At 40.2% G+C, this 25,156-nt stretch overlaps 1 protein-coding gene across 1 annotated transcript in view; it reads left to right on the top strand.

Annotated features, from left to right (window-relative positions):
- ATRNL1 (attractin like 1) overlaps window positions 1-25,156 on the top strand; it is a 497,126-nt gene that overhangs the window by 145,219 nt on the left and 326,751 nt on the right. The window contains exon 20 of the mRNA XM_060274775.2: window positions 3,597-3,690. Within this exon, the coding sequence (XP_060130758.2) occupies window positions 3,597-3,690 (94 nt within the window). The remainder of the gene's footprint in view (window positions 1-3,596; window positions 3,691-25,156) is intronic.

Raw genomic sequence — 25,156 nt, 5'->3', positions numbered from 1 at the left:
TGAAGAAACGTTTTGTTCATTGGCCTTTTTAGATTCATTTAGCTGGAAGTACAAATCATTAGATAAATTAATGACTATCAGGAGAGGAAGGTAGGGGGTGGTTCTGGAGAGCTGAGTGGAGGGCAGAGAGATAAGTGAGCAGAGTCCAGAGGTGCAAATTTTCTGCCTCCTGCTGCCATTCCTAATTTTGTGTCATGATAGAGTGATTCTGAGAGGCACTGTACCTGTAAATACCAGTCACAATGGAATGACAGGACTAGAGGGCTATTGCCATCATGTCTTGTATGTGGGCTACTAGAAAGCATTTGGTTGGCTACTATGAGAAACAGGATAGTTGTCTAGATAGACCTTTGGTCTGATCCAGCAGGCATAATTTTATTTCTAAGTTACCCAATTAAAGGTGTTTTTTTATATATAGCTTAAAAGGTGCCCTGAATAAAGAGACAGCAGTTATTTGGTTTTTGGTTTTTAAACAAGTTAACTTCCTGGACCTTGTAAGAATTTTGTATGCCTATGGCTAGTACATTTAAGTAGCAAATGTTGTGTGCACAGTTGTGACGGAAGCAGAGTTTGATGGTGCAATATAGGCAAAATTTCACCAGTGTCAGGGACTGGGCAGAGGAGGAATGGTGGAGACCGCCTCCCTAGCCTGACCCTTCTAGAGAAGAAGTTTGGAATTATAAAATTACAACAAGGGGTTGAGGGAGGTCACAGCTCAGAGGAAGATGAGGGGAATAGTTGGGAAATAATGGGAGAAGAGGAGGAGGCAGAGCTGGAGCCGTTGGCTGACATGTTATCACTAGAAAGCATTCCAGACCCACCATCTCCAAGAACCAGGCAAGCTTTAAAAGAGAGCAAAGAGCTCGAAGACAGATGGCCCTAAGCGGCAACTGTAGAGGGGGTGGTGCTGTTGACGAATGAGAAAATGGGAGAGAAGGGGGTGGAGATTTACTCGGGACAACACTATTATTCCAAGAGGCTGCATTCCCAAGCCTCTCTTTGCAAATATTGAATAAAAAGCAGATGGTAAGGACTTTTCCTTGTCTGATCCATTCCTGGCAACTTGCCAGCTGTGGGGTATGGTTCCTCTGCTGTCTGACAACCAGAGAGATATAGCTCTCAGTATGCTGAGCTAGAACTTCACTCTGATTGGCTGTAGGTACAGGTAGCCAGAAGTGGGTGGAGACATTACTTTGAGAGGGAAAATCAGTTCCTGGGATTCAGCTCAATAACAGCATAACCTCTGAGCTGTGTAAAATCTGCCCTGAGGGAAAATTTTAGCCAGAGAAGGCAGTCTCTGAGCTGGGGGTTAGCTTAAAGGACAGTGGTTATTGTCTTTAAAGAGTATACAAACACGCAACAGCCAGGAAGCTGTATTTTGGGAGACGAGAAGTGGAGTTGTGAGGGAATGCTCTACTTAAATTCCAATTCAGTAGGAAGGGAAAATAACTTCTAGTGAGAGAAGAATAATTCCAAACCTGTTAGGGAGTGTGCGCTGGTCCCCCGGTCTGTTATACTAAGTAAGTATAGCCTCAAGGTTGGGAATCTCAAGAACAATAGGCAGGTTAGTACTCGCCCGGCAGAAAGTACTGGCCTGCTTCAGAACCCACAGGTTGTTGAAACCTAAACGGACACATCTGATAAGTTTAAATGACTGAAGTAAATCTCAGCTGTACACTTATCATTTTACCATCTTACTGAAAAGCCTGTGACATTTACTGAATTCATAGGGAAAAAAATCATAGAATTGTAGAGTTGGAGGGGACTACAAGGGTAATCTAGTCCAACCCCCTGCAATGCAGGAACCTTTTACCCAACATGGGGCTCGAACCTATGGCCCTGAGATTAAGGATCTTATGCTCTACCGACTGAGCTATCAATATATATAATTTACTGATTCTTTAAAGACTTCCAACTCCTGACAGACCACTTTTTACAGTTCTTGTTGTGAAATAAATCCTTTTTCAAAGTGCCAGTTTTTTTAAAAAAAGGGGGTTGGCAGTATTAAATAAAGGCACACTGCATCTGTTCTAGGTCTGAGTTATATAGCCAAGAGACAATATTTCTGGGAAGGTGGGACAGTAGTTTAAGCCAAGCCTAAGAACTACACATGCTACCACAAGCATGTGTAGTTTTTAGGCTTGGTTCCCCAGTATTGACCTCAAATAAGGGGAAAAGGTGCAGGGTCTGCCTCAGCAGTCATAACTGTACGAGGAATATGATATACTGCTCTGGAAGGGTATGCGTGGCTAATGAAAAAAAAAGTTCTATTTGGTCAGTCTTGCTTAGTATGTGTTTCTGCTCTATCTAATATAGAAATTCGGTGCATGCTTTGAAAGATGGCCTCATCATCATTCATCAAAAATCTTTTAGTTTATGATTGATATTTGAACTCAATATACAGATATGAGGAAGCATGCCTTATTAGAGAGAAGCTCATGCTGCTGATGGATTTTCAGATCATGCATAATGCACTAGTATCTAGTAATAATACTAATATTGCATTACAAAGAGATGGTTCTTTTCATCTGATATATTCTCTGTCATTACCTGTTCTCGTCAAACCTTGCACACTTCCATACAAGCGGGCTCTGCCAGTGATTTAGCAACATACTCAACATTGACATAGGTCACAAATATCATTGCCCTGAGTTCCTTCATAAATTTGCACGGTGGAAAGTACCTCATAATTGGTGTTACACAGTTAATTGAAGTCAGAATTTAGATAAGTTCTGAAACCATAATTGCTCACAGTGATAAAAAACTAGTTCCTCAACATCAATTGAGGATATTTCTTTCCTCCTCATTGGCATATGTGCCACAGCAATCCTTTGGTTAGTGCTTTGACTCCTTTGGTTCTTCATGATTTGCTTTGTTTCTAGGGATATATATTTGGAATGATGCAAGTGTTGAAAAAAAATAATTTGTTTGGGAACCTTTGATATGTCTTGTTTTCTTCAAATTCCACGTGTTCTAGTGGATTACTTTTTATAAAATTACCAAATTGCACAGATTCTCTCTCCACTATGTACAGATACAAAAAGAAAGAGAATGGAGCTATATTCTGGAGCATCTTAAGAGGGAAATGTATGAGTACTATCTGCCTATAGTACACCTGTTTTCATTGGACCCATCTTTCAATTTGGTGATTTCTAACAAGATTTATAATGTTTTAGGTTTGGGGAGAGGTGATAGAGGGTTACTCAGAGTGCCACACTGTGGGGATATTTTCATATCTGGGGCTCAGGTACAATCCACAATAACCGATGCCAATTTTTGTTTTTTTTAAATGCCTATAATTCTGTGTACAGTTCATTTCATTGGTCAATAAGCACCGACAACAAGAAAATATTAAAACACCATGATACAAAGCACAGTGCAAGATGACAAATACAGCAGTTCCAAATCTCTGTGAATTCCTTGCAAGGTTTCCGCTACTGAATTTATTTTAATTTTATCAAATGTATTACCAGTCAGAAAATTAGTCTTACCATTACCTCTAGCTAACATATTAAATAATTATCAAAGTATGTTATTCTGTATACAAAGCTACACTGTAATGAGAGACTTCAGCAGTTTCCTCTTTGTTTTTATAGCTTGCACATGCAGTGGACATGCAAATATTTGTCACATGCAAACAGGAAAATGTTTCTGCACAACTAAAGGGATCAAAGGAGATCAATGTCAACTGTGAGTACTCAAGCTCTCAGTCATTTAAATGTATATTTAAAATACACTTATCAGCAAATTTTTGGTGGGATGTTGATCCATAAAGAGATTTCACTATTTTTTCAGCCCTTCTGATAACTGTTTTTCTTTTAGAGAAATAATGTTGCATTTTTTAAAAAGAACTTTTCAAATAGTAATGAGCTATTTCAAGTATTAGATATAGGGAAAAGTTAGATATAGGGAAAAGTTGGCTGTAGGCTGCATTTTATTTGGATGTGGAATCCAAATCAATTGTTCTATTGTATAAATTATTCTCTATAAAACATTCAGATATTTTATTTTGGGAACAGGTTGTTAATTCTTCATATCCCCCCCCCCCAATAATAAGATACTGAAATGAGTTTGCTGGTCTTTTGCCAGTAAATGAAATCATTAAAGAAATCATTGTTACCAGGTGCTTACGTCTGAAGTGTTTTAATTCTTAATGCCATACTGTAAAAGCTCAAATAAATCAAATAATGCACAACACTTTGCATTGAATCTCATAATTCTGTTACTTCATTAAGCAAGAAAGATGTAACTAATGGTCTTGGAAACTTCCGTATTACATTGGGACTTCTTCAAAGACGTATTGAAATACGTAATTCCTGTGTTCCTTATCAATAGAAAAAGTTCTACCTGCTATTTATTAACAATTTAGGAGAAGCTAAAAGTGGCACTGTGGGTTAAACCACAGAGCCTAGGGCTTGCCATTCGGAAGGTCGGCGGTTCGAATCCCTGCGACGGGGTGAGCTCCTGTTGCTCAGTCCCTGCTCCTGCCAACCTAGCAGTTTGAAAGCACGCAGTTCAAGTAGATAAATAGGAACCGCTCCGGCAGGAAGGTAAACGGTGTTTCCGTGCGCTGCTCTGGTTCGCTAGAAGCGGCTTAGCCATGCTGGCCACATGACCCGGAAGCTCTACGCCGGCTCCATCGGCCAATAAAGTGAGATGAGCGCTGCAACCCCAGAGTTGTCCGCGACTGGGGTCTCTTTACCTTTACCTTTAACTTTAACTGTTGCTACAATTGGAATTTGTAATTGGGATCCCTATGGTTTCCCCCAGCCCCTTTTCTTCATCAATATTTTTTGCAATACTGCTTGCAATAGCTAAGACATGATGTGTGTGGGGAAGTGTTCACAGAGGAACCCAGCTGAACTCCCCTGCTGCTCATTGTCTCGTGGTGATGATGTTTCATAATACAATGGCTTCATTAGAACATTTAAGGTTTTTGGGGTATCTAGAAATGTTACCTCTTTGTCAAGGTAAGATAAGATAAGATAAGATAAGATAATCTTTATTGTCATTGTCCCCTTGCGGGAACAACAAAATTACTCAGTTACCACCACTCAGATAAAGCTCAGATATTCCACATAATCCAAAATTACTACAAAACACTAATTAAAACAATGCAACACGATACAATATAATAAGTAAAATAAGATGACTTCAAAGTCGAGACTTTCCATTTAAGGCCAAAATCACTCTGGAGAAGAAACTGTTCTTGAGACCTCTCGTTCTTGCCTGCATTGTTCTATATCTCCGTCCCAATGGTAGGAGCTCAAAGAAACGGTGACCAAGGGTGCGTTGGATCTCCCGATATGTCTAGTGCTTTTCTATGGCACCTAGTGGTATAGATTTGTTCCTAGGTGGAGAGTGAGCAGCCAATAATGCCACCAGAAGGCCCCAGAGTGAAGAATAAGAGAAGGGCAATCCTTTTTATATATATATCAAGCCTCCCCCCTCCCCCCATCCTAAAATCCCCTCTGCCACCAGAGATTCCAGGATGGGTAAGATGGACAGGGGCCGGAGGCCTTTCAACTGATCCAACATTTCATATTTAACCTAATCCAATTTATACCTTATATTCTATATCAACTTTTAAAACACGAAATATTTTCTCTGTCAGCCTATAAATTCTTCCAAATATCTCAATGATTTCCAAAAATTAATTTTAATTTGTTGTTGTTTAGTCGTTTAGTCGTGTCCGACTCTTCGTGACCCCATGGACCATAGCACGCCAGGCACTCCTGTCTTGCACTGCCTCCCGCAGTTTGGTCAAACTCATGTTCGTAGCTTTAAGAACACTGTCCAACCATCTCGTCCTCTGTCATCCCCTTCTCCTTGTGCCCTCAATCTTTCCCAACATCAGGGTCTTTTCCAAGGATTCTTCTCTTCTCATGAGGTGGCCAAAGTATTGGAGCCTCAGCTTCACGATCTGTGCTTCCAGTGAGCACTCAGGGCTGATTTCCTTAAGAATTGATAGGTTTGATCTTCTTGCAGTCCATGGGACTCTCAAGAGTCTCCTCCAGCACCATAATTCAAAAGCATCAATTCTTCGGCGATCAGCCTTCTTTATGGTCCAGCTCTCACTTCCATACATCACTACTGGGAAATTTTAATTACACAATAATTTTTTAACTATTCATAATTTTTACACCCCCTCCGCAGCTGCAGATTCAATTTCTTCCTTTAACAAAAAGCCATAAAATCGTAATCTATCCAATCCAAATTCTAACCGGAATTATCTATCCATCCAGAAATACGATTTATTTTTTCACCCCACTCCCATTCTCCAATGGTTCAATGCCCCACCATCAAATTTCTCTCCCTACCACCTTCCAAACCACCCTTTGATTTTGCCCTCAGCATTGTCCTTTCCCATTTTCAGATCTTCTTCCCGTCTCAGCCAAAATACAACTTCTCTCCTCTGAATGAAAGCACAGTCCTTCAATATTTCTTTAACCATTATATCCTCCTCTCCAAGATCCACATCTTTCTCTTTCCCATCATTTTCCATCTCTTTTTCTTCTGTCTCCTCCTTTAAGTCCATGAGGCATTCCCTTAATTTCTGCGTTTCATAAATACATGCTTTCATTTCCTGTCTGTTTTCCACAATTAAGTTCAACACAGTCTGGTAAAGGACCTCTGTTATGTCTCCCATCTTTCCGGTTTGAAGGTCGTGGCACGCAAAAACAAGAAATGGGGGGGGGGGGAGACTTCTCTCCAACTCAGAATCGAAAGTTATTTCCCCTTAGGTTTTTAAATTGTCCATAATTCCGATCTTCATTTAGATTCTTCCAAAATTTATTTCTTTTTTCCTTATAGCTTAATCCTTGTTTCACTTTATGCCACTACCGTGGCTTCACATAGCTGGATAAGAAACGGAGATTGAAAATATCCTTTCATTGTGACGTCACAATGCTTTTCCGCAGCGCTGAACCGGGGTGTTACTTTGAAGTCAAAATCAGCAATTTTACAGGGATTTAAGATACAGTTAAATTATTCCCCCCTTCCCCTGCTTCTAGGGGGAAGATTAAGGTCTGATCTTTGGAAGTTCTCACTTTTAAAAATAGATTCCTGGCTTCGGTACACGTTCTTGCTTCCGAAGTCTCTCAGTGGGTAGGGACCGGCTTCCATTTTTCAAATCCCTCCCATGGCCCAATTTTTCTTCCAATTAAAACCAAATATCAATGGTAGTCATGGTACAGTTCTTTTTATGAAATTTCCCTTAGAATAATTGAACGCTGGTGCCAAGCAGTCCCACAGCTTCGTGCCGTCAAAGGGAACACACATCTCCTGTAGGCTTTTGTGCCTGGAATGTTACAAGGGCAGTGCCAAATATCTAATGTGGACATAACAGTAAGAAGCTGCTTGGTACATTTTTTTATGGGCAAGGGCCAAGGACAGCTGGTTGCAGGCCAAGCCCAATACAGAGGGGAGTTTGGCTCACCTTGTAATGGGCTTCTGAACTTGAGTGCTAAAGTCCCAACAGTTCCGTTCTGCAGCTACAGCCATCGTGTCCAAGTTAGAAGAGCTCATCCTACTTAATTTGTCCCATACAGCTGTTACAAGCATACTTTTAACCTGTGCAAGACACACTTGTATAAAATGAATAAGGAGAACTGCATTATTCTCTGTTCAGAAAAATTGACTTGTTTTTTTTTAATAGCAGCTGGAGACTACAACTATTTTTTAAATTAGAATTTTAATTAACACTACTTAGGAAATACAGTGGTAAGGTTTAGTGTTTGTTACAGAACTTGATCCTTTCTTTGTGCTCTTCCTCTCTCTTCCCCCCATACTGCCCCAATCTCCATCTGTACTATCACAGTCAAGAATGCTTCCAAGCAAGTGCACATATGATTGTAACCTTAATTTGTTAAAAGCAGGGCAATCAATGGATTAAACTACGTATGTAATGTGTTGATAGTTCGAATGAGAATATTAATGTGTGTGTATGTTTCTTCTAAAAAGGCACATCACATACAAAATGATGTTCAAAATTATGAAGGCACTAACAGTCATTTTCAGTGTTAGTTAATGTTATATTTGTTATGTTTTGCACTACTGCTGTTTTGACCATGAACTATATACAATACATGCTCAAATACTAGTAAACTGTAGCTAAGAATATAAATTGTTTCCCAGTTGTTGGGCAGGACATTGTGCAATCTCAGCAGCAAGGCTATAAATCTGTTATTACTAAAGTAAGGATTTCCATGAAAATTTCAAACTTTAGCTGTTCACTGTGTAAGTTAGATTTATATTCCTGTCAAGAATTGTATTGATTACAAAGTCATAGCTGCAGGGCAGAACATTGCTCCTCCCATCTCTCCCTCTCTAACTGTTCACAGTGTGCAGTGAATACTGTGCCCTATGAAGAGAGACTTTTTAAAAATCAGAGAGGCTGTATAAAACAAATTATTTTACACTGGAAGAGGCTGCAGAAGTCTAGAGGGAGAAAAATATGCTTATCCCTTTCAAGACATGAATGCATTCCTTTCAGAAGTGACTGGTTTTTCATTTCTAGTTTAGAAAAAATAAAATAAAATTAAGAGTAATAATGTTAAATAATGTTTTTAATTACTGTATTGTGATTTGTCATATAAGGGCTGTCTAAATTAACAAGGCATATTGCTTAATCCTATTGGATTTCTGAGCTCAACTGCTAGTACACAGTATCCTTTGACACCAATAACACTATTGCCTGAACATGACAAACGCCATATGAATGATGCTGAACACTGCTTCTGCCTTGTGACACTCCAACCATGTCTTATGCTAACCGTAGCTAAGAAGCCATGCTGTGGTTTGAGCTCTGAGATATACAACAAGCAAACCTTGATTTATAGGTCTTGTCAGCTTTTGTTTCCCATCTGCTCAGCATTCATGAGTTCATGCCAATCCCCACAGCACTCAGTGTGTGGACCATAAGTGTGGGCTGTCAATGATCTGTCGAACTGTGGTTTCAGATCCTAGTTCTCATTGTCGCAAACAATTATCTTCTCTGGACAGGCTTAGGTTTAGACATTAAAACAAATCATGCTTAAGCAAAGCGCAGCCTCCATGTGGGAGTTACAACATTTCTGAACAATTTAACATGATTCAGGTTGATCATGTGAAGTCCCTAGCCCAATTCAAGCATGCTGCTCACATATACAGCTTACACATGAACAAAACATGTCAAAATACTGGAGACTTAGAAAGAGCAGCAAAGGAGCTGCCAGCACAGCTCTCCTGCATTTGCTGCCTGAAGTCATCATCTCACTTGACCTAATAGTAGGGCAAGTGTTATTCTGCAGAAAAAGGCAAGGGAGATAGAAATGGGAAAGTGTTTTGAAATAAAAGCAAGTGGCATATAGAGGGATTGAATAATGGTAAAGGCAGGCCAATTAGAGCAAGTGAGGTGTGGGACCATGCTAAATGTTTTACTGTGGATATTTGGTGCAAAAAGTAGCACTTTAACATGTTTGTTAAAGTGCTGAGTCTCAACATGAATTAATAGAATATGAAAAAAATAGAATAGACAGATTTTCTAATGAAACCTGAATTCTAATTAATTTCTTATAACAGAAATAAAGAGAAAGTTTATCTCCTCTCCAAGCCTGCACTGTCCCAGAATATGTGGCTAAACAGCACCTAATTGATGCTCCCTTCAGTCTCTGTTTATTGTAGAGTTCGAACAGTGGATAACAAAATGTTTCTATGCTACTATACTTTTGTTATGAAATAACAAAATATGATTTACTTATCATTCAGTTGAATTTTCATATTAGAAAGAGCATGTGTGCATTTTGTGATGATGATTGCCAAAAAACAATGTTTATCATTGATTAACCAGATTGGACATGACAGAGCAAAGGGTAGCCAGTGTTAAGCCAGCTATTGCTTAACTGGCAGGAAGGATAATGCACAATAATTCTAACTTTCCTAGATATTATCAATTGCAAAAATAAATAATTCTGTTTCTCATTATACAGAAACACCAAATTAGTTTATACACTGCCCACCCCTTCCTTTGCACACCCATTTAATGCCATGGAAGTTCTTCTAGAAATTAAGTCAAGCCAAGTCAAGTCCAGCGGCAGTATAGAGATATTTAATTCAACTGGAGTAGTTTTTCTTTCTTGAAAAATGTGTGTCCTTTTTTTGTTAATGGCACTGTTAAATCTCAAACAATTAAAATGAACAGCCAAGGCCCTGTCATATCCCCTTTACTTGGCAATTTATCAAGCAAGAAACACTTTCAGGTTTATTTCAAAGGAATTTTGAATAATCATTGTGATTGTTTGCATTTTTCTGATCTGCATTCTGTACATAATCTCTGCTTCCTGGGTATTTGTCATAAATGTAGGACACTAAAGTTGTGCAATAAGGACACATGGGAGTTGAAAGTGCATGATACAAATGTATAAAAGTATAAATGAATGAATGCATCCAGCCAAGCAACTGAACAGTGAATGAAACTGGAAGAGAAACAGGGGCCGTTACAGGTCTATCACTAGTTCTCAAGACTATAAAAATTGTTGTTAAAAATTCCAAATTATAAGATGTTTTCAGCTGAGCAAAGGTCCCAGGCTTCTTTAAAGTGCCCATTTTGATTGATGAACATGGGTCCCCCATGCCACTTAATGCAAATATTCATCTCTTATAAAAAGCTCATGTGGCAACGTCAGAATGTGGAGGAAGAACTTTATGAAGGAATGGCTGGAAATCGTGGTATCTGTGTGCTTTAACTGACATTCTAACAATCTGTATCAAGCTTGTTTAGTCTCATAACCAGTTTGTAATTGTTGGGGGATATCGTGCTCAGTGGAAAATGCAACAGAAACACAGTAACAGCTATGTCCCTGTGGGTGTACTCTGGGGTAGCTAGCATGGTAATCTCCAGAAGTTTCTGGGACTACAGATCTAATCATCCTTGATGATTGGCCATGCTGGTGGGCGCTGATAGATGATGGCATCAAGCAACGTCAGAAGGGCAACATGTGGACTACCCTTGCTGTTTGCTGCCTAAATGGGCTGTAATTCTTTTGAGTGCTATGCATGAAGTGCTAGGGCAGCATGGTGTTTGTATCTTTCCACAAGAGAGTTGTCAGATTATTATTTAGGTCAGTCACTAAGGGATGATTCAATGATTCATATGTCCATGTACGTCACTTGACTCTCAGCTCTTGTTCATTCTGAATGTATTAACAGTTTCCATTACAATGTTTTCAGTTAGTGTAGTGCTATGGCTTGTAAGCTCATACTGGGGGCCATTGCTGGGGAAGATCCACAGTATTTTCCTGCTCCAGCTTTCAATAAGCTTTGAATAAGAACATAAGATTAGCAACGTTTCATCAAAATCACAACCAGAAATATTAGGAAACAGTTAAACACTTAATTGAATATGCTTCAGTATGAACAATGTAGATCTTAACTTTGGCATTCTTCTCCCCACCGCCTCCCTCCCCCATTTTCAGACAGAACATCAGTTGAGGGTTTATGTTTTGTTTCAAAGCTTAGTTTACTGGTCTATGCATCAAATACATTGTAGGATGCTCAATATAACTACAGCAAAAAAGAAGAAAACAATATGCACTTTATTTATTTCAGAATTTATAAACTGTTCTACATTGTGGTGTGCAAAAATAGAACATAAAAATGCAATACAAATAAGAAAACAATGCTAAAAACATGAAACCAACAAGAATTAAAAACTGCAAAAATAAAATGAACTAATTCATGAATTAGAAAAAAGGAAAAGTTTCAACTATTGTCAAAAACAACAGTATTGGGACTTCCATGCAAATGGTATTATAAAATCCACAAACAATCAGAAATAGTTTAAAATACAGACTATTTTGTATAAGTGCAGGCATGGCCTAGCCATGGAAAACTGTAGGTTTCTTTTTCTATGGGCATTTATGCTGAATGTGGATGATGTAGATCAATGGGATCAGAGGTAAATGAAGCCTGTTATAAAGATTTCACTGCTTGTGTGCCCCAGTGCATAGTGGTATGTCATTTATTTATTATTATTTTGGTTCCCAATGAAATACTGGATAAATAACAAATTTCCTAATAGCTGTTTCTCTTTAAATAAGGACAGAAAACATACTCTCTTATTTTTTTAAAAGAGTTTGCCATTTGGCTTGGTTTTGTTGTTTTTATCTGTTCCTGTGTAAAAATGTGATTTAGTGAACTGTGGACTGTATTTAAAATTTTTCTGACATTATAGTTACTCTGTTATTTCATAGTTAATCAATATGTTGTATAAATTGGTTTTCAGTAAAGCCATTTGTTGAGCTGGCAGATTGTTCTAAATTAAGGGGGGGAGTCGTCTTAGAAAACTATTTTCCTAACAATTGGAAGTAGTTAGAAAAAATGAAATATTACTGAAAACATAATTCGATTGAAGTAATCTATAGTGGTGATTTGAAAAGTTAGACCTCTGCCAAGGGCTTATATAAACTGCAAATATACCTCCTGGGTTAGTAGTCCTAGAAGGAAATTATAAAATTCTAGAGCAAAGCTTCCACTTGTTTGGGTATGAGTAGGCAATGTAAAGGGTCTGATGTAAATCTGTACCTGAAACTGTGGAGAGACAGTATTAGGCAAGATGGACCCAGTGGTCTAACTTAGTATAAGGCAAGAATAGCAGGTCAAGAGTACAGGGCCTTGAACAAGGAAGTCTGGAGTGGTGCCGTGGGCAGATGCCCTAGACTCCTTCCTTCCTTCCTTCCTTCCTTCCTTCCTTCCTTCCTTCCTTCCTTCCTTCCTTCCTTCCTTCCTTCTTTCTTTCTTTCTTTCTTTCTTTCTTTGGAACATAACTAAGTTTGGTCCATTAATTTATGTGGGTTTACTCTGAGTAATGTTTAGTTGAATACCATCCTTTTTATTTTAAAAGGCAGCTATATTAAGCCAGATATTTAAAAAAATACAAAACTAGAGGAATTTCTTTTGTCTTGCTCTCTAATTATTGGAAGCAGGTAAATTGTCCTGCTTGTGACTTTAAAATTGCTTGGAAAACTGTGATTTTATTAATTGCTTGTATGTTCTGGCACATGCACACAAACAAACAAACAAACAGAAGGAGAGCTGGGAAGGAGTGAGGAAACATTCCTTCTCTCAAGTCTCTTCCATCATTTTTCCTAGGCACCCCCAGCCAAGGGGTTAATTCTGTACTGACAAACACACAAACACATAAACTCCCATGGTGCCCCACTTCTAGCATCTAGGCAGCTGTCCTCAGGTCTGTGCCCTGAGGAGCAGTTGCCTCCTAACCAGCTTATGTACCGTCATTTGACAGGGTGCATGTGTGCAACCTGAGGAACCTTCCAACATGGAAGCCATCACCCCTCCTGGTTCTAGGATTCAGTGGGGTAGGGGAGGGAATTGATTCAACTGGTGTGTCCCTCACCTATACAGCCTTTTCCTCTTGACATGTCCTGCGCACTCATTTCTTACTCAGATGGCTCTAACCATTTTACACACACACACACACACACACACACACACACACTCTTCTGCCTTACGGGTGGCACCAAACTATATAAATCACTGGCCTTCTCTCCTAGGTCAATCCCCTGGCCTCTTGCCTCTGTTAGACACAGGTCAGAGTCCTTCCAGTCCCTGACATTTGTATTCGGAAAGTGGAACAAAAGGAACAAATAAAGAAACACTAAGTTGGATTGGTATTGGTGAAAGGATGTGTGTATTAGCAAGCTCCTGGAGTAGCAAAAAATGTTTTCTTTTTATGGTCTCTAATGGATGCAGTGTGCATCAACCTTCTGCTATTTTCATTACCCATTTTTTCTCTCTTTTAGGCAGTAGTGTGAAGTGTGAATAAAGAATGTTTTAGCTATAGTGTTCATCTTTTTGCTTGAAGACAGAGAGTAGCCTTTCATGTTACATTTCCATCTTGTTGCCAGCTATCATTAATGCCACTTGCTCTGGTGCTCTTCAAATGTATAAAAAAGCCATTACATAACGGGCCTGTAGTAATTAGGCAGTGATAAGGAAAGGGTTTCACTTTTTGACAAATACAAAATGGGCAAAAGCAAACCTTTCTTTGTTATGTTTTTCTGATTTCCTTTAGTTTTGCACTTGTGTGCTGATATTTATTTGATAAATCTTAATTGGTACTAAAATCCATTCATTCTGGCATAGATACTATTTATTTTGACCTTACTGCCTTTTTAAATTGCATACAAAGATGCCAGTTGCAGCCTACTCCTTCCATATATCTCAAAATGATTAGGCTGACATTAATAAACTTAGCATAGTGTAAATTGGACTTCCACTATTCAGATGAGAGAAAAAGAAAAGACAGAACTTTAACCCCAGGATCATTAAGCAAGGTTATAGAGATATGAGAATAGAATTCAACTCTACACAATAAAAAATAATGGTATAAAATGACTTCATTTTAAGTACTATGCTCTGATGGTTGTTATTCTCAAGGTTTGATATAAAAATGTTTAAAATACCATTGGAATGAAACTCTTCTCAGTTACAAGCCTTGATGTTCAGGCATTGTCCCAGACACCATTTCCTTTGCATATAGGCAGGAGGAGGAACTGTCACTTGCAAGCATAAAAGCTTGGATTTCCACTGGGTTTTCTCACTGTAAAGAAAAAATATATCCTACAACTGAGAGGCACAAGAACTCTAGGTGCATGAATCTGATTGATTTTCTTTTTTGTCAACACAAGCATCTAACCACAATCAGTAAGCCCAATGAGACAAAAACTTTCTTCTGTCTGGCATTGTCCTACCTGTAACCTTATCAACATTCATATGCACCTTTTAAGATTAAGTTGTTCCACTTCTATACTGCATGTGGGATACTCAGGTGTGGAATGAACTCCAGACACGTTGCCCTGATTGGCAATTCTTGTGGGAAATATTTACTGTATTGTCCTATCACCAGTTGCTTAGCATTCAAATTTTTGTACTGCAGTAGCCTCTTAGCCTGAAACGAATTACCTTGGAGGGTGGGTGTTCAACCCCTGCAAACCTCAGAGCTACCCCAAGTGTGCCGATAACTCCCTTATGTGTAAGGGTTGTGTGGTTTTGGCTACATGTTTAAGAGCAAGCAAAGACTTGAATCAGAAAGAGAGGGAATTTCATTGGGAACATTCTGTGACTGGTCTACTTGTGTGAACAGCATAGCATCAGTGCTGCCATCTCAGACAAGATCATGACCACATTTACATGTAGGGAAAACAGCTACAAATGCTTGTAGCCGTTCATTGAGAGGGTGGACTCAGGCAATGATAGAGCATATGCTATTTCTGCATGCTGTTCTATGTCCAATCCTTGTTATGTCTAGATGTGGCAGGGAAAGATTGCTGTATAAAATTATGGATACCCACTTCCAGTTAGTGAAGACAATACTGAGCTAACTAGAGTTGGTAGTATGACTCAAGTATAAGGTAAGGTAAAGCGACCCCTGACCGTTAGGTCCAGTCGCGAATGACTCTGGGGTTGCGGCGCTCATCTCGTTTTATTGGGCGAGGGAGCCGGCGTACAGCTTCCAGGTCATGTGGCCAGCATGACAAAGCCACTTCTGGCAAACCAGAGCAGTGCACGGAAACGCCATTTACCTTCCCGCCGGAGTGGTACCTATTTATCTACTTGCACTTTGATGTGCTTTCGAACTGCTAGGTTGGCAGGAACAGGGACCGAGCAATGGGAGCTCACCCCGTCGCGGGGATTTGAACTGCCGACCTTCTGATCGACAAGCCCTAGGCTCTGTGGTTTAGACCACAGCGCCACTCGTGTCCCTAAGTATAAGGTAGCTTCCTATTAATACCATGCAAGTAGGATGTTTTCCACAAGTTAAATGTCAGTGTGTTGTCTAAAGCAATTCTATAGTAATAAACAGATTAATTGGTGTCTGAGACTTCATTTAATAAAGTATACAATATAAAGTATGATGTATTTGTCCGTCCCGTCCCCCGTCCCCCCGAGAACTCAGGGAATGTGATAGAAACTCAAGCTCTTCAGCTCTCAGAATGGGAAAACATAAACAGCGGTATCCTATTTGGTGTGGGTGTGCAGGAGATGAGGTTAGTTGTACTGCTGCCAGTATGTTTTGTTTTAGTTTTTATTGATGAAATGGTGTTCTTGGCTACACTCATTGCCCACATTATCTGGTGTTAGCTATTTGTTTTTATGCAGAGGTAGATTTTGTGGTGATTGTATCTTCCTTATTGAAAGTTGAATGATTTATGTGAGTGTCTGAAAAAGGAAAGGTTGTCAGGTGTGTGTGTGTGTGTGTGTGTGTGTGTGTGTGTAAAATCTGTATATGTCTAAAATGTCTAACTATAACTTTATTTAACTAGATAACTAGAAAATACCTGGAAACTGAAAGTTTGGATAATACATACTGTAAATAGAGATATGTGCTCCAATGTGACTATGAGAGGGAGAGAGGGGGGGGGAGAGAGAGAGAGAGAGAGAGAGAGAGAGAGAGAGAGAGAGAGAGATGTGCAGTCTAGATTATCAGGACACTTTAATGGTCAGGTTCCGGTTTTATTTATATTTCCATGTTTTGTAGTTTGAAAATCGATCCATAAGGCAACCTGAATGCTTAATAAAACTAATTTTCTTGTCAGAATTATGTAGATGGTACCCTAGGGGACCTAATGACCTTGTTGATATAGCCCATGACTAATGCTTCTCCAAGACTTAAGTCTAATCACAATCATAACAGTCTGAGTGAAATCTTTATCCACAGGGATGCAATCATTTGAACTTCACCATTGCCCTCCTATAGAACATGGTAATTAGTCCTTCATTTTAGAAATTGGTTTAATCACAGTAGAACTTTCCTCTTTAATATATATTATTTCATATGTTTAAAAGGGGGAAATAGCTAATAGCGCTATTATGGCTAGGAGATTTACTTTTCCCCTCCAAGGTAAAAGCAGCTGCCCAGCACTGCAAGTCAGACTGGGGTTGGAATGTTCAGAAATGAGTAGTTAGCCCTTTCCCCAGCTTCATGATCTGGATTGCCTGCCCTCATAGCTATTTGTTCTGCTTTGTACCTGCATGTTGTCCTTGGGGAAAATGACAGATTGGGCAGTGATTAAGGAATCGGGGAAACAATTTAAGCAGCTTGTGGTTACTCTGACCTTTGTGGGAAGGGAAACACAGGAAATCTTACCACAAGTCTCCTGATGTCACACCTAGCTTGGCCCTTAGATTTGCATTTTTAGAGAAAGTAGGACTAAATATTGGAACAAATTTTGACTTTTCTTGGCCAAGATTTCCCCCAGTACATATGTTGAAAGTATTTCCATGCATGCAATGGGGAATATTTTCTTGGAAACCACAATGTCTTCAAGGAGACACTTTGGAAAGATCTCAGGGATATGTGAACCTATTGCTGAAAGACCTTATTAACAGAATGCTGACTTCAGAGCTTTAGCTCTTACACCTGTGTCATACAACAATGAAGGGACTATTTTCTGTAGCCCCCTGTGTAGGTATAATAATAAGAACCTTTCCAATGTGTGTTCGGTGAAACTAATTGATTACCAGTATTTATACCGTAGAAGGGAAATAGGTGTTAAAGCTTTTACATAAATCAGATTAAGTTCATTTTATATATGCATGGTGTGTGCGCCTCTTATGTGTTGTTGTTTAGTCGTTTAGTCGTGTCCGACTCTTCGTGACCCCATGGACCATAGCACGCCAGGCACTCCTGTCTTCCACTGCCTCCCGCAGTTTGGTCAAACTCATGTTCGTAGCTTCGAGAACACTGTCCAACCATCTTGTCCTCTGTCGTCCCCTTCTCCTAGTGCCCTCAATCTTTCCCAACATCAGGGTCTTTTCCAAGGATTCTTCTCTTCTCATGAGGTGGCCAAAGTATTGGAGCCTCAGCTTCACAATCTGTCCTTCCAGGGAGCACTCAGGGCTGATTTCCTTAAGAATGGATAGGTTTGATCTTCTAGCAGTCCATGGGACTCTCAAGAGTCTCCTCCAGCACCATAATTCAAAAGCATCAATTCTTCGGCGATCAGCCTTCTTTATGGTCCAGCTCTCATACATCACTACTGGGAAAACCATAGCTTTAACTATACGGACCTTTGTCGGCAAGGTGATGTCTCTGCTTTTTAAGATGCTGTCTAGGTTTGTCATTGCTTTTCTCCCAAGAAGCAGGCGTCTTTTAATTTCGTGACTGCTGTCACCATCTGCAGTGATCAAGGAGCCCAAGAAAGTAAAATCTCTCACTGCCTCCATTTCTTCCCCTTCTATTTGCCAGGAGGTGATGGGACCCGGTGGCCATGATCTTGGTTTTTTTGATGTTGAGCTTCAGACCATATTTTGTGCTCTCCTCTTTCACCCTCATTAAAAGGTTCTTTAATTCCTCCTCGCTTTCTGCCATCAAGGTTGTGTCATCTGCATATCTGAGGTTGTTGATATTTCTTCCGGCAATCTTAATTCCGGCTTGGGATTCATATAGTCCAGCCTTTCGCATGATGAATTCTGCATATAAGTTAAATAAGCAGGGAGACAATATACAACCTTGTCGTACTCCTTTCCCAATTTTGAACCAATCAGTTGTTCCATATCCAGTTCTAACTGTAGCTTCTTGTCCCACATAGAGATTTCTCAGGAGACAGATGAGGTGATCAGGCACTCCCATTTCTTTAAGAACTTGCCATAGTTTGCTGTGGTCGACACAGTCAAAGGCTTTTGCATAGTCAATGAAGCAGAAGTAGACGTTTTTCTGGAACTCTCTAGCTTTCTCCATAATCCAGCGCATGTTTGCTATTTGGTCTCTGGTTCCTCTGCCCTTTCGAAATCCAGCTTGCACTTCTGGGAGTTCTCGGTCCACATACTGCCTAAGCCTGCCTTGTAGAATTTTGAGCATAACCTTGCTAGCGTGTGAAATGAGCGCAATTGTGCGGTAGTTGGAGCATTCTTTGGCACTGCCCTTCTTTGGAATTGGGATGTAGACTGATCTTCTCCAATCCTCTGGCCATTGCTGAGTTTTCCAAACTTGCTGGCATATTGGGTGTAGCACCTTAACAGCATCATCTTTTAAAATTTTAAATAGTTCAGCTGGAATATCATCACTTCCACTGGCCTTGTTATTAGCAGTGCTTTCTAAGGCCCATTTGACTTCACTCTCCAAGATGTCTGGCTCAAGGTCAGCAACCACACTACCTGGGGTGTACGAGACCTCCATATCTTTCTGGTATAATTCCTCTGTGTATTCTTGCCACCTCTTCTTGATGTCTTCTGCTTCTGTTAGGTCCTTACCACTTTTGTCCTTGATTATGGTAATCTTTGTACGAAATGTTCCTTTCATATCTCCAATTTTCTTGAACAGATCTCTGGTTTTCCCCATTCTATTGTTTTCCTCTATTTCTTTGCATTGCTCATTTAAGAAGACCCTCTTGTCTCTCCTTGCTGCTTTTTGGAAATCTGCATTCAGTTTCCTGTATCTTTCCCTATCTCCCTTGCATTTTGCTTGCCTCCTCTCCTCCGCTATTTGTAAGGCCTCGTTGGACAGCCATTTTGCTTTCTTGCATTTCCTTTTCCTTGGGATGGTTTTCATTGCTGCCTCCTGTATAATGTTACGAGCCTCCATCCATAGTTCTTCAGGCACTCTGTCCACCAAATCTAAATCCTTAAACCTGTTCCTCACTTCCACTGTGTATTCATAAGGGATTTGATTCAGATTGTATCTTACTGGCCCAGTGGTTTTTCCTACTTTCTTCAGTTTAAGCTGGAATTTTGCTATAAGAAGCTGATGATCTGAGTTACAGTCAGCTCCAGGTCTTGTTTTTGCTGACTGTATAGAGCTTCTCCATCTTTGGCTGCAGAGAATATAATCAATCTGATTTCGATGCTGCCCATTTGGTGATATCCATGTGTAGAGTCGTCTCTTGTGTTGTTGGAAGAGAGTGTTTGTGATGACCAGCTTGTTCTCTTGACAGAACTCTATTAGCCTTTGCCCTGCTTCATTTTGAACTCCAAGGCCAAACTTGCCAGTTATTCCTTTTATCTCTTGATTCCCTACTTTAGCATTCCAATCCCCTGTAATGAGAAGAACATCCTTCTTTGGTGTCATTTCTAGAAGGTGTTGTAGGTCTTCATAGAATTGGTCAATTTCACTTTCTTCAGCACCAGTAGTTGGTGCATAAACTTGGATTACTGTGATGTTAAAAGGTCTGCCTTGGATTCCTATCAAGATCATTCTGTCATTTTTGAGATTGCATCCCATTACAGCTTTTGCCACTCTTTTGTTGACTATGAGGGCCACTCCATTTCTTCTACAGGATTCTTGCCCACAGTAGTAGATATGATAGTCACCCGAACTGAATTCGCCCATTCCCTTCCATTTTAGTTCACTGATGCCCAGGATGTCGATATTTATTCTTGTCATCTCATTTTTGACCACATCCAGCTTACCTCCATCCATGGTTCTTACATTCCAGGTTCCTATGCAATATTTTTCTTTACAGCATCGGACTTTCCTTTCGCTTCCAGGCATATCCGCAACTGAGCGTCCTTTCGGCTTTGGCCCAGCCGCTTCATCAGCTCTGAATCTACTTGTACTTGTCCTCCGCTCTTCCTCAGTAGCATGTTGGACGCCTTCCGACCTGAGGGGCTCATCTTCCAGCGTCATATGAGGGGCTCATCTTCCAGCCTCTTATGTAAATGAACATAACCCAGCCCCCAAAATTTCTAATTACAAGATAGCCGTCTTGTAATACTCAGAAGCATCCCATTTGTGCATTGTTATCCTCATAAATACTTCAATGGGTTGGGAAGTAGAATGAGCTTTCGCACATGCTCAGAACATGATTTTAATTTAATTATTGTTCAAGTCAAGGACACTAATCATTGCTAGTACAGAGCTGATTATACATGCCTCTAAACATTTATTTTTAAGATTCCAGGAATCTATAGGCAAGCATAAGAAAGCTTCTAACCCTTGCAACATTAGAGTTCTGCAATCCCTGGAGCTTATCAGAAACCAACCACAGGGAAGACTCTTGATTCATCTTAGTTAAATAAGTTAATTTACACAGGCTTTGTGGAATAACGTGTTTGGCCTCACCACCATAATCTTAAAAAGTTAAGGAATTAGGGATTTGGGATGGGCAAGAAAAGAGAGCAGGAAAATATGTTCTGCCTAAGATTCAGCACAGTCAAATGGCTAAGCTTTGTCTTGCTTGGTCAGCCAACATGAGATAATGCACATTTCCAGGGCCTAGCAATTTCACTGGCTTTGCTCACTAGAGATTTTAAAGCCCATCCTGTGATGGCTACCAAATCTGTGATAATTATGCAGGGATTTCGGCAAAAGCAGATTGAATTTTGAAAGATTTGAGTAAGGCACTATTATAAGATGTAGCAGCTAGGATTTCATAAAAGTTCAGGCAGGGGAGCCTATTGAAATTCTTAAGAATTGCAGGGAAAGAATTAGAGCTCCAAAGGGCCACCACTTCCTACATTGTACTGAACAGGAAGGTCAACTTCCCACTACCTGGGATGGGATGCAATAGCAGACAGTCATGGGAACTGAGATCTTAGAGCATTCAAGTGGCACTCTTAAAGGGCTTAATTCCCTTTATTTGGGTGATCAGTAATATCTAATGACAACCATTCAAGCCTGGAGAGAACTCTTGGGGAGAAATATGCGTACCACCCACGCTGAGGTCTCTGAATAACACTGTAATTTAAAGAACCAGTTTCAAGCTGACCAGAGGAAAGTTTTCCCATCACCAATTTTGATGCATTTTAAAATGCCTTTTTCAAAGAGTCTCTGCAGTACAAATGTTAAAAATGGATGATGTGTAGATCAAACACAAAATATTCCATTATGCCTTCAGTTTATGATTTTGTCTGTTCTGTCACTTCAAGCAGGGGTTGGCCTTACTGTGAGAATGCAAATTAGAGTAAAATTCAACCAAGGACTCTGTTTTCATCCTCTGTTCTCATCCTGGCATCTTCAGGTAGAACTGAGAGGGACCCTCACTTGAAACTATCAGTCACTATCAGTCAGTGTAGACAATACTGAAGTAGATGGACTAATGGTTCCTAGGTTCCTATGTACAGTACATTCTTTGGTGTAGCTATTATATTAGTCCCCGTCCCCCCAACTCACGTTGTCTTCCCCTGTTGTCTTTTCTGTTTGGTTTTTTGGGGAGTGAGGAAAAAAGTTGGAGAAGGGAAATGTGCACAAACCTTTTTTTTTGTAGCATAGTTTTGTATTTATATTCTTCTTTAAACTGTTTGTATTTATATTCTTTAAACTGTTTAACATGGGGAACTGTGCATATTCTGGCACGCTAACTAGCAGAGCCTGTCAGCCCATGGGGCAGGCTGAGGCAACCACCTCAAGTGTGGCAGAAGCCTACAAGTTAGTGCCGCTTGTAGGTGCTCCACCCAACCCGCTGCCTCTGCAGTGGTGGAGAAGTGGCATCAGCAGTCGTGGCAGTTTCCTGTGAGATTTCTGGTTTCTGCTGCTTAACCTAGATAAAGGAGGCTTCGGTGGGGATGGCAGAATTGTGACACCTTCCCATTTTGCCTCAGGCAGTGAAATGGAACATACTGCCCCTGGAAACAAGTAATATTAAATTGTAAGCATGAAGAACATGTTCTTACATTAAAAATTAACTTGTGTTCAAAGTTGCTACATCCTTTAGCAGGATGAAAGAAAATGATTTTTGCTCCTGAATGTTTCACACACACACACACACACAAACAAACAAACACATTAATCTGACAACTCTTAAAACAAAAGCTCAAACACTTGCTATGTAAACCAGAATAAGACGAGTTTGTTGTATGGTTGTAGAATATTCTGCAAACATTAAATAATGATAGAGTGGATTCTCTGGAATGTTTTCATGCAGAACTTGCCAAGAGAGCTTTTCCTTTCCCAGAAGCAATTTCCCCTTCAGCTATTTCACTACTGATTTTATACAAAATATTTGTTTTCCTATATAGTAGTCCTCATCCATCACTGGAGACTGTGTTTGAGGTGGCATTAACTCAGAGTGCACTTTGTTACATTCCAAATATTACTATTATTATTATTGCATATCTTTGTTTTGAAGGTGGTTTTTGAAGCTAAAATCCTGGACCGGGAAGCTTTTAGATGCAAGGAGGCTTTTATGGGGGTGAAGTGGGGGTAGGGGGTTCCACTACAGTTCTTTTCACTGCCCATTTATTTATCTGCTCCTGAAAGTTTGCCGGGGGGGGGGGGGGAAGCTTCCACAGCAGGATTGAGTGGAACATGAAGGGCTGCATTTGCAAAGAAAAGTGCTTGTGAATAAAGCAAGTCCTTCTTAAAAGGCCAGTGCAATGCAACTGAGCTGGAAACAAGTAAAGCTGTTTTACAGCATTGCTGTCCTTGTGTAACTTCAGAGCTAACAGTTTTATACTTTTCTTATAATTAAAAAGGGGGGGAAGAAAAAGGAAATTGTCTAAATACAACTACTAAAAATAGATGTTAATATGTTTGGCTTAGGAAGAGCTTGTATTATTATGACATGCGACTGGTTTTTGATTTTGGCATGCAGAACTAATTTAATTCAAATAAAGATAAAAGTCTTTAAGTGTCCTTTGGAGCCTATTATTTATGATGTGTTTAGAAGTTTCAGGTGCATAGCTCCCAAGTTCTCCCTTTTTTAAAGGGAAATTCCCTTATGCTGAATAGGCTTCCTCGCAAGAAAAGGGAAAACTTGGCAGCTATGTTCAGGTGTTTCAACTATCATACAGTGAAGGCAAAAAGAAAGGGGCTAGGTAGACTGATTGAGGCAGATACAAGCTCAGTTCAGAGTTGTGTGTAGATGCTCAAGATGTTAACTGGACTGGAGGTGGTTGAGTGGGAGAGGAAAAACAAATGTTTTGAGCCCTCAGTTGGTTCTATTGCAGACAGAACAGAGTTCTTCACTGTGAAATCTACTCCATGGATACATGGTTCATCTGGATTTCCTCCGTGCCAGAACAAGGTGTAGTTCTTCTCTCAGAGGCTTCCAGTCAAAGTGAGTCTGGTCCTCTGTACAGTGGCAGTGTCAATGTTAAGCGTTTTCAGCTCATGGCCAATGATGGCCATCTTCTACACATGTAATGCCTAGGAGACCTGGCAGGCTGTAAGTCTATACCCTTCTTTAATAAAGCACTAGAACTGATCACTAGGGTGTTTCAGGCATCCTTCTTTGATATACCTGCACCCAACCACTCCCACAAGCTCTCTGTTGGACCTGCGGTTCAGAAAGGTTATTGACCTGCCACAGGTTAGTGGACAAGCCAGGACACATGGTCCTGACATTCCAGCCTGCTAGGTGGAAGAGGATTCGTTTCTTTTCTGTTTTGCTGGTGCAGTAGTTTGGTCCTCTTGTCAAGTGATACTCTGAGCTCCAAGCACCCACTGAAGCAGGTGGACAGTGGTGGGTCAACACTTTATTGATGGGCAGCTGCCAGGCTTAAGGTAGATTGTGCCCAGTACGTATTGTGCCCAGTACGTTTCCGGGCACAATTCAAAGTGTTGGTGCTGACCTTTAAAGCCCTAAATGGCCTTGGCCCAGTATACCTGAGGGAGCATCTCCACCCACATTGTTCTGCCCGGACACTAAGATCCAGCGCCGAGGGCCTTCTGGTGGTTCCCTCTCTGTGAGAAGCGAAGTTACAGGGAACAAGGCAGAGGGCTTTCTCAGTAGTCACGCCCGCCCTGTGAAATGCCCTCCCATCAGATATCACAGAAATGAACAACTATCAGACTTTTTAGAAGACATCTGAAAGCAGACCTGTTTAAGGAAGCTTTTAATACTGGATGAATCATTGTATTTTAATATTCTGTTGGAAGCCGCCCAGAGTGGCTGGGGAAACCCAGCCAGATGGGTGGGGTATAAATGAATGAATGAATGAATATTGCTATTGTTATTAACCTGACACAATGATTTTTCCCACAAACAAAGGCAACCCATAGCATTTGTACCGTATGCCATTCAAGTTGAGCTTATAACTCATAACTGCTGCCTCCTGCATTGATTTTGCTATGTTTGCAGCACTAAAGTGACCTCACCAGCGCAGTGTGTATGGAGGTCCTGGGCTACCCAGATGACATAACCCCCCCCCCCCGCTTGACCTTATTGATGTGGTCAAAGGAAAGGAAAGAAATACATTTGGCACCAGCTTGACTGCAGGA

Source organism: Zootoca vivipara, chromosome 5 (genome assembly GCF_965207765.1).
Source record: "Zootoca vivipara chromosome 5, rZooViv2.hap1.1, whole genome shotgun sequence".
In the NCBI taxonomy this organism is placed as follows: domain Eukaryota; kingdom Metazoa; phylum Chordata; class Lepidosauria; order Squamata; family Lacertidae; genus Zootoca; species Zootoca vivipara.
This window is presented reverse-complemented; position numbering and strand designations above follow the sequence as displayed.